General features: G+C 39.5%; 1 protein-coding gene across 3 annotated transcripts in view; it reads right to left on the bottom strand.

Annotated features, from left to right (window-relative positions):
* Nucleotides 1–619: 619 nt before the first annotated feature.
* Nucleotides 620–10,557, bottom strand: part of SRGAP1 (SLIT-ROBO Rho GTPase activating protein 1) — a 166,486-nt gene continuing 156,548 nt past the window's right edge. Inside the window, exons 19-23 of one of the 3 annotated variants that reach the window (XM_060245001.1) lie at nucleotides 8,669–8,849; nucleotides 7,091–7,225; nucleotides 6,358–6,703; nucleotides 5,501–5,531; nucleotides 1,874–2,004 (exon numbers count right to left, since the gene is read on the bottom strand). In XM_060245001.1, the coding sequence (XP_060100984.1) occupies nucleotides 5,514–5,531; nucleotides 6,358–6,703; nucleotides 7,091–7,225; nucleotides 8,669–8,849 (680 nt within the window). In that variant the 3' untranslated portion in view covers nucleotides 1,874–2,004; nucleotides 5,501–5,513. Of the gene's footprint in view, nucleotides 2,005–3,541; nucleotides 3,594–5,500; nucleotides 5,532–6,357; nucleotides 6,704–7,090; nucleotides 7,226–8,668; nucleotides 8,850–10,557 lie in introns of all 3 variants that reach the window. The other 2 variants (XM_060245000.1, XM_060244999.1) reach the window with 2 other exon arrangements.

The following is a 10,557-nucleotide window of genomic DNA, read 5'->3' as shown; positions in this document are numbered from 1 at the left end:
CCTGGTCCTAGCCCAATATTTAGCTGCTACATTAACACTGGCTTAAATGTCTTTGCCATACCAGATTTCATTGGATTGTAACATTCCCACTCAAAACAGCAATGGAAGAAAATTAGTCCCAAATAATGACATTAAGCCCCAGTGCTCTTAGACTGCTACATGCTAATCATTCAGGTCATAACACCTTATTTATGATTCCACATAATATGAAAGAACCAAATGAAAACATTTAGCTGGAAGAACAGCAACCTCCACTTGTAACACATACTACAAAAAAAAGGAATTCCTTATTTATATCATATTTTGAGTGGGTCTATAGATATCAGCTCCCCTCCCCTCTGCTTTTTGAAAGTGTTTACACTCCAGATGTATAGTCATATCCATTAAGTGGCTACTTAGTAACGTACAATACATTCTCCTGTGGACTGAAGGTGACCGTATAAAAACATTCACAGAAATGATATGGCTTAGTGTTACTTTGTGCAAAACAGTGGTAAAGTTAGTTCACATGTAATGACTTTGAACATCCTATTTGTGAAGCTATATGCAACTTGATTGCTTTCATTTGCACATAATGCACAGATAAAGAAAGGTACTGACATTATCTTTTGAAAAAGAAAATAGATTCTGATAATTTTTATTCAGATTGTAAAATAGAAAACAACAGCTAGGCCTATGAACAGCCTCTTGCCTCAGCAGAAAGAGTTATTCCAGTTTAGAAACATAAAATAATTTTCGTAAACAAACTCCAGAAACAAACTTTTGCAAAGGAGAATCTAGCAGCTTCAAACTATAGGCATCACAATCTTTAACATTTGCATCCCAAATCTGAACAGCAATCAGCTCAAGGAATGTGTTGTTAAACATAATGGTTCAGCTACAGCTTTCAGTCTGCAGAAACATCCAAACAGTTGGCTCGGGACTGTAAACAAGTTTTGCAGTGAACTGTCTGAGATGTATTGGTGACTGAAAAATCTGGCTTTTTTGCAGTATCACAAGTCTATAACTATTAAATATTACTCCACATTGTCCTAGCAACAGGCCGTATCTGATCTAGAGCTGCCATTTAGATCAATGTCAGAAGCAAATGCATCCATCTTATTCAGTCAGTGTGCTGTCCTAACACTGCCAGCATGCTCACTAACTATTTTAAAAAGAAACATCACAATTTCACTTTCCCTAGTCACTTCCTATAGGTTACTCAATAATTCCCAGATGGTAGCCTTCTGATTCACATCAGAACTAGTAACACAAAAGTATACACATTCATTAATGAATCCCATTTAAGTAACCCAGTCATTAAGATTCCTTAAGAAGTCTAAAAACTATAGTAATAAATTATTCTTCTATGTGGGGTGCGGGCTGTGACCTGTGGTGCTTTCATTAGACAAGGTGTAAAAGTTCAAGTAAAAAGTATGCATTCCTGTTGTTTTAAAATGACAAACTGAACTGTCCAGTTTAAAAACTGAACTCATGTTATACACCTAAATTAAGGTTGAGATGCTACATTAAAAGCAAAACTTTCCCCATTATAAACATAAAACAGTGGTGTTATGGATCCACAGACAGCTATCAGCAATCCATCCTCTTGGTGGGTCATTCCATGCTTGTCACATTCCTTGCTTTCTACATGGTGCAGGACTTGTCCGTTGGACCTTGGGATGGAGAGGAAGGGCCTATGCTTGGGTTTGTTTTTGGAAGAACTATGGGTTTTGGCCTAAGTGCAGGTGGTTTCAGCTGCACACCCATCCTGGGTGCCACCATGGGCTTGAATGTACTCATGGTATCACTGGAAGAACTAGTGCTACGTCGAATGTGAGGCTCAGTGCCTCTTAACATGACATTGTGAATTGGGCTCAATGATTCTGTTGAGGTGGTGCTAGAAGGAGAGTTTTTCATTTGTTCCAAGGTATCCAGCACTACATCAGGCGCATGCTTTGCAGAACTCTGACGTTCTAGTTCCCGGAGTTCATTCAAAGCTGTGTTCATTGTTTCTTCAATATCCTGTTCAGAGCAAAAAGCAAGTGCTAAAATTTAATAATGAACACCAAAGAAAGTACTGGGAAAAAGTGTGTTTGTACATGTGTATTTATATAACAGATCAAACACGATCAGTATTATTTAGTCATGTTTAACACAGAAGTACAGCATATTTATGAAACATTTTGGCCCAAGTCTACTTAAAGTTAGTGATGTCTGCATCCCAATAAAACTAGTGGCACAAGTTAGTTCTAAAGTCCACTGGTTTTCAACAGGATTTAGCCACAGCTAACTTTGAGCACTTTTGACTTAAGCAGGCACCAGTGGAAAGAGCCTCAGTATGGAAAAGATAAAGCTGCTGTGCAGATATAACAGTGTCTTACTACAAAGAGGGGAACTGAATGCAACTGCAATATATATATCTGAATTTTAATTGAATGATTCTATGCCATGTAACTGGTTAATTGCACATAAATACATATGGAGATTACTAAAATCTTGACATTTTGGCTGCTCCTACATGGGGATGAATGTGTTTTCAGGAGCATTTGCAACATTAACAGAGCATCCACACTGAGTGATTCTTGCATCCCCCCCTCCATTCCCTTGTGCCTCTCATTCTACTCCCCTTTTTGTACAACTAGAGAGGTTTTTTTCTGACTTCTTAAAACAGGAAATGGAGAGAGAAAATGGTATGAGATGTGAGTAGGTAGGGTTTAGAAACCCACATCTTCCCATCCACATGTTGAATCTGATATTTCCAGAAACAATGAATTGAAACAGGTTGTGAAGCACAGTAGTAAAAAAAGGCAAATCGTGGAAAGCAATGGGAGGAGGATGACATTTCATGGATGCCCCCAAAAACATTACTGTAGTTTGAGAGCCTGAATGCAGTATATCATTCATGTGGAAGCAGCCTTCGAATGAAAATTTATTGAATAGCTCATTAGTCATTGTTGGAATAAAAGCCATGTTTAATATTTTCTTTTTCATACCCTTTTATAGTAACACACCAGAAAGCAAATATAGCCACAAAATGTTAAAAGTTGTGCCCTTAGCTCATAACCTTATAACACTGACCCCCCCACCAGTTACCCACTAAACCAGTTAAAGCTTGCAGTCTAAACAGTTTGCAAGAGATTCCATGCTAAGGACTGTTTCTGGTTTTATTTTTTCTGAAACAGCCACTCCATTTCTGAAACTTTACACTGGGAAGTATAAAAAGCAGAAAGCCAAGAACAAAGCTTGAATAAAAGGAGCTCAGAAGAAAAGAGCACAAGGTGAATGGGGCATAGATGCTGCAAACAAGAAAAGCTCTGCTGGTTGAGGAAGGGCTGTGTCGATGAAGCAGCCTGGGGGTAAAAAGGAAGAAACTGGCTCATGGCAGAGGGATGGGGCGGCAGCTCCAGAAGGAGAGCAGTGAAGCTAAAGGGAGCAAATGAATGAAAGGATCAAGAGATGCACTTGTTATTTCAAAAATCATTTTGCTAAAAGAGAAAAACACTAAGTGTGGAAGCAATTTGGCCATAGAGAGATACAAATAGATAAACAAGAACAATACCAGGTGTTTCCTGCTTGCTTGAAGCACAATTCCTATGCTTTAGTTCAAGGGCCTTTGGAGAGAATTAAAAAAAGTTTCCATATGAATGCTATACTTTATGATAAAGCCTATTGTTGAATATTCTGCATTCAAATATAAGGTTGAGGGGTTTTTTTGCTGTTAAGTCACAGTCAACTTTTGACAACTCCATAGGGTTTTCCAGAGAAGAGTTTGGTTTGCCATTGCCTGCCTCTGTGTAGCAACCCTGGACTTCCTTGGTGGTCTCCCATCCAAGTACTAACCAGAGCTGGCTGCTTAGCTTCTGAGAGCTCATGGGATCAGGCTAGCCTGGACTATTCAGGTCAGGTCAACCATGGAGTAAATAGTCTTTCTGCAACCCAATTGAAAGGGACAGTTTATTCAATAAATGAGATGGAATGCACACAAGGTTTACAGAAATTTTAAAATACCAAGCAAAATTTCTAGAAATGGTAGGCTAGTGCAGAGTGCGACATCGACAGATGTGAATTTCAAACTTTTAGAATAACTACCATTTATTAAATGCTTTAGAGTTATGTTAGTGAAGTCATAAAGAAATGTGTGCACATGCACACAGGCATACACAAACACGACAAGAGAGAGCTACTGTTGCTCAGCAGCAGTGACATCACAGTTGACATAGTTATTGCAATAACAATAGATGCACAGCTGGGAGTTCTTGCAGTTCTTCTGGGGAAATGCAATGTCCCAGCAGCAAAACCATTTCATTAAGACCAAGCTTCTGAATTCTATGCAGTGCAGGAACTGCAAGTGCAATCTGATTGCAATATTTGTTGTGCTATATATGGATAATCTGAGAAGACCTTAAGTGCTATCTTTGTAATTATTGAGCTATACCAAACTTCCTAGCAAAGGAGGCAAGAACTTGCTACAGAATGGCTTCAGAAAAAGATACTCACAAATAATCTACTAATCAGAAAATGTACAGTTTGAAAGTGAAAAAGGCAGTCAGTAACTAAGTCAAAAGGTAGGGTATAAGTAGATTTAACAAACAGAAGACCCTGCTCATACAACTTTACAATCTCAAAAAATATGCAAATAAAAAGAAAGGGGAAGGAGGTAAAGAAAGACAATGGAGAAGTTGCACTGAATTTAAAATCAGGAATAATTAGGAAAAGAATGTGAAAGGTCTTAAGAGTAATGACTGGGAAATGGCCATGGCTCAGTGGAAGAGCATCTGCTTGGCATGTAGAAAGTCCCAGGTTCAATCTCTGGCATCTCCAGTTAAAAGAATTTGGTAGCAGGAGAAGTGAAATGCTTCCTATTGGGACCCTGGAAAGGTCCTGGCAGTCAGAGCAGACAGTACTGACCTTGATCGACCAACGGTCTGATTCTGGATAAGGCAGCTTCATGTGTTCATGTGAAACATTTTCTAAAGAATGGGAGGAACTGGATCTTGTAAATTCTAAGAAGTAACGTTCCTAAAGGAACTGCAGGTGTGAGATGTCAGATGTAACCTTTGACCTAACTAAAAGACTGTTATCAGAGTCTTTAGAAGAACGATAAAAGACAGATTTTTGAAAGAAAGGTAAACGAGCGATCATTTAAAATCAAGAAATAAAACAGATAGAAGTGCTTTTAGACAGGATCAAGGAAGATCAACAAAATGGCTGTAGAAAAAAAATCAAGCCCAGTTAAAATAGGATAAACAAGGGGTTTACTGGGATCTTCCAGTCTCCTTCACCTGCCTTATATCCAGCCATCATGCAGACACAGAGGACATGTATGCCAACAATGTCACCAGGGCTTGGTTTCAAGCACTTCCCTTGCACCTTGCATGGTCTGAATGACTTCCTGTATACCATAAGCTACAGCCATTACATCTGAAGTAGCAAATGAAGCTCCCCCCACCAATAAAACACACACCAGGACTGCAAACTATGGCTTATTTTTAAATTTATTTACAAAATCTATACCCACCTTTCTACCCTCATCAGGGCCACCAAGGAAGCTAACATTAAAAACATAATAAAAATACATCTTTAAAACCAAAGCTAAATTATATGTACAAAAACACATAAAGAACAATTAAAACACAGAGCAGGAAGGAGGGATTTCTGAGGAAATGCCAGATGAAATAAAAAGTCTTCACTTTTACCCTGGTTTACTCTACAGGGCACACATAGTAGGGAAAGTGGTCTAGCAATATTTAACAAAATAAACTATGAACAAAACATTGTTTGCTGATTCAGATATAATGGCAAAATATGACTGATACTAAAGTAGAAGACATTGACTCTGAGCTTATCATCTACTGCTCGGAATACCAACTTCCAGATGGTGGCTGGAGGTCTTGGATTACAACTGATTTCTAGGCAATCTGTTCACCAGGAAAAAAATGGCTGGTTTGGAAGGTGTGCTCTATGGCATTCTAGCCCACTGAAGTTGCTCCGCTCCCCAAACCCCACCCTCCTCTGGCTCTACTCCCAAAATCTCCAGGTATTTCTTAACCTGGAGCTGGCAAATCTATCTAGCGCCAAGCCCTGGCTTAGCAGTTCACTTGAATCATGACAAACATAATCATAAGAGGAAAATCCCCTTTTAGTGTGGCATGGTATCATTACCAGTCAATTTGGACAAAAACTATACTTTGTTGGTATATAAAAAGGGGTTAAATGTAAGAAGAACAGTAACAGCACAAATGGGTCCCAAACAAAGGTGGTAGTTTTTTAAAGGCTTGGCTATTATCTACTTGTGATACTTGTCACACAGCCCACTTCACTCACACTCCCTTAACAGAGAGTGCAACAGTGCCTAAATTAACAAACAAGGCCCACCTGAGCAATTGACTCCGGGTCCAGTGGTTTGTGGTCACTGAAAACTGGGTACTGACCAGATGATGTTGATCGCCTAATTGGAGGGCTATCAATTTTCTTGAGTGACTCATGCCTACTAATATTGGTCAGGCTGCCATGGCCAGGCCTTCGCCTCCTCTCTGGGCTGTCCGTATTGAGGCTGCAGTTTTGAAGGACAGCTCTGGAAGTGCCGTGGCTTGCCATACTGGGGGAACCTAACTCCAGTGATGAATTAACAAGGCTGTGTGGTGGATGAACTGGACAATGCCCATCACTGGTCCTCCCAGGACGTCTCCCAGGAAGTGGGAGTTCAGATTTCTTGCGTTGCCTGCACAGAAACAGAGGAAAATCATGGAAGATGAAACTAATCTATATATAAAGAATTCCTGACATTACATGATCAAGCAGAAACAGCATGAGTTGTGAAGTCATTAGGTTCAATGTTACCTTAACCTTGAAATTTTGAAGTCACCTCAGGCAAGCCACTCAAAATCCTATGTATTAAAACTGGACTCTCTTACACAATTGTTTCAGGGACTACCAAGACAATGTATGCGATAAACTCTCAATTGCCATGCAACGTTGATGTCAATACTAAGGAAATACTGTTCAGTTAAATGGTTTTAGTCATCTGCCTGGACAGTCAGCACGGAATTTAGTCATCTGCCTGGACAGTCAGCACGGAAAGTGGTCTAAAAGAAAGTAAATAAGTTACCTTCCTAAGTAGATATCAGGACGACGATCCGTTGGTGAATTCATATCTTTAGATGAAGACTTGTCCTCTGTAACTGGTCCACTGCTGGCTTCACTATCTCCTTTCTGGCTTAGTGTATCTGAGAATGTGTCATCCCTGAATGGAAAGCACACACCATTATGCTTGAGAAACTTATGTTCTTGGGATGGAAAGAATAACAGTACTTCTGGCTTTCTTCTTTGTTTTATTGCCTTGACCCTTTTTCTGATTACTAGCTGTCTCACTCTCTCTACCAACCATTTTAATTATTCTTTTTGAAGACATGAAGCACATGGACAATCAAGGGATCTCCAGTGTGAAGCTGCTTTTTTTGGGGGGGGGGGGGATTTGACGTTCTCCACAAAGAGGATTGTCCTGACAAAGATTTTACTTCAGAGTTTGGTTGCCACAATTCCACAGGGCCTGCAAGACAGAACTGTTTAAACAAGCTTTTAACACCTAATGGAGACATCCAGTACTTCACCACCCCACAGCATTAATATCTTAACCTGACCCAAACAGAAATGCTTAAAAGCATTCAATAACATAACAGTAAATAGCGCTAATCAAGAATTAATAATAATGCCACCTAGGGATTAAAACTGTATATGTCTGAGATGTTTTAATAATTTATTGTGATTTTATTCTAACAATTAAATTTTATGTTGTTTTAATTGTTGTTAGCCGCCCTGAGTCTGTCAGGGGAGGGTGGGATACAAATATAATAAAATAAAAAATAAAATAAAATAGTTTCAGCTCTATAAATGCCCCTGGGATGATATTTTATATGACAAATGGCAACCAATAGAGATGATCTCACACAAGCAACATAATTTTGAATCAGATTAACAGTAATGTTTATGCTTTTAGCAGACAGAAAACATGTTTTTCAAAACAGAAACTCTATTTAAGTATAATGCTGAAAAGACTGTAGAAGCAAGAAGTGTTATTTCGTAATGTCAGGCTCCAACTCCTGTGGGCCAGAGTCCTGAATATGTATGCCTTTCAGGATCCTTTCTTTAGCAGACCCAAGAGTTGGCTTTCAGTATGGGAGAGAAAAGAGGTTCAGTTGCTTCCTAAGCCCTCCCTTCCCAGCCCTGTGCCAGCTCTTTGGCTGCAAAGGCTTGGCCTGGTTATTAATTGGCTCAATACTAAATGCCAGAAAGGGGTGGGAATACGGTGTTGTTTAGGAATGGAAATAGAGATCTAGGGATTGGTTCATTACTTGGTGGCAGAGTCTGCTTGCATTAGAGGAGGCTTCAAGATCATCTGCAATTGAAAAAGACCAAGTAGTAGGTGATGTGAAAGGCCTCCATGCTGGAATCCTGAAGAGCATGTGCTAGTCAGAGTACATAGTACTGACCCTGATAGACCAGTTGTCTGACTCAGTATAAGGCAACTTCATGTGTTCACATGTTGTGATATTTAAGGATCAGATTCTGGGATACACAATTGTAGAATGAATGGTCTAGGGAAGTTCATTCAATCAGCAGAAAATACTGGACTAGACTGGATTGATTCAGAAGCTCAGGCACTTCAAAGAAATGAACTGTTGCTTACATATCCTGAACCACTATGTATTGGTGAGGTACAAGGCCATCAATCCCATTGTGTCTTCCTTCCCACCAGTCATCAGAAGCTCGATGATATAAAAGCAGGGAGGCTCCTTTTTTGAAGGACAGCTCTCGTGCAGATCTTCCTACATAATCAAACTTGGCGATAGCTTCTATTGGTTCACATTCTGTAAAGAAAAGACAATCCCATAAAGATGATAAAACCTGAAAAACAGTTTTCAGCAGTAAGGACCATGTAGCATGTGTGGCTATGAAAAGCAAGCGAAGTCCAGAAGTATTAATCAACAAATCTCAGGAGACATACAGCTTGCTGCCTCAGGAGTTGCGGAACCCTTTCCATACATTTCAAATACTTGTAATGAGAAGATCAAGATTCAAGTCCAGTAGCGCCTTAAAGACCACCCAGATTTCCAGGATATAAGCTCTTGAAAGTCAAAGTTCCCACCATCAGAGCTTTAACTGTCAAAAACTTATGCCCTGGAAAATCTGTGTTTTTAAGGTGCTACTGAACTTGAATCTTGATCTTCTACTCCAGACCAACACAGTTATCCACCTAAATGATCTTGTAATGAGATATGCAGAGACAAAAGGAGTCTTAGGATCTGCAAGATAGCTAGAAGCATGGAACACTTTGGAACAAGTGGCTTGCTGCCAGCAGTGTACACAGAGGGCAACCCAAGGCATTTCACTGTCCTAAGCACCTTCCTCCTCTGCTGGCAGGCACCAGAGGTGGTGCCTTTGAATCTTGCCTTGGAGCTCAGCAGGGAAGTAGCAGCAAGGGCAGATGTGGTATGCATGCGGCCCTGCCAATCTGGGGCTCAGAATACAATAGCAGATGCACAGTACAAAAATGAAAACCCAACAATAACTGTGGCAAAATAGACGTTTTTAGAAAATTTTAGACATTAATAATATACAATACAGAAATATTTAACAAATGTCTAGAAAACTAGAAGGCTGCATACATCCCTCAGAGGACCAAAAAGTCTCTTAAAGACATAAGTTGAATTTCACTGTCATCATTCACATCTGTCCACCAAAGGTCTGGAATATTGGAAATCAATCCACAGCAGAGCGTAATAAAGTCAAAGTTCACAATTCCATGCTCTCCTCATTGGAAATTAATTCGCAATGGAGTGTAGTAAGGTCCATATATTTTCATAAACACATGCTTTCCTTGATGCATTTGCCAGTTAATTACTCCCGCATTTCAGGGCCATATCTCACAGCCAAAACTTTATCAAGAGCCTTAAACAATGAATTTCAACCACACTCGTACAGGAAATCACTACATCCATTATTACCAGGCACATGCTCCTATGGATTCCTGCAGATTTATGAAAAGGCAGTAGGGCTGGGACACTCCCACCGTCTAAGTTTCTAGAAAGGGCAAGGCTAATGTCTACCAGAATATGTATTGAGTTCTGTCTAAGATATCAGTGGTGCCAAGATACCAATACATACAGATCTCCAAGTGCTTATGGAAGAAAGGAAGTCTGGGACACTTCTACTGTCTAGATTCCAACACAGTAGCCTATTTGTAGGGTAAAAGAGTTCTATGGCACCTTAAGAATGGTTTTACAGAAGCATGAGCTTCATATAGAAAAGGCTACATCATCATTTGGATCATGGACATTATCCAACAAATCCAAGTGATTGAGTGTGCTGGGCTAATCTTTGCAAGAAGTAATGACAGTGAAAAAGATGTCCTGCTTGGTTCTTTTTTTTTTTTTTTTTACTTTGAACAACAAAAAAATTGACTTATCTTGCATCTTGTAAAACAGAGTTTAAAATGGCATTTAGAACATCAAACTGCACCAAAAAACATTATGTGCTGATGAGCGCAGAAATTTTTCACTTGACCTTCCTGTAACT

The sequence above is a fragment of the Heteronotia binoei genome, chromosome 8 (assembly GCF_032191835.1).
Source record: "Heteronotia binoei isolate CCM8104 ecotype False Entrance Well chromosome 8, APGP_CSIRO_Hbin_v1, whole genome shotgun sequence".
Taxonomy (NCBI): Eukaryota; Metazoa; Chordata; class Lepidosauria; order Squamata; family Gekkonidae; genus Heteronotia; species Heteronotia binoei.
Note: the sequence above shows the minus strand (reverse complement) of the source record. Positions and strands in the feature narration are given on the sequence as shown.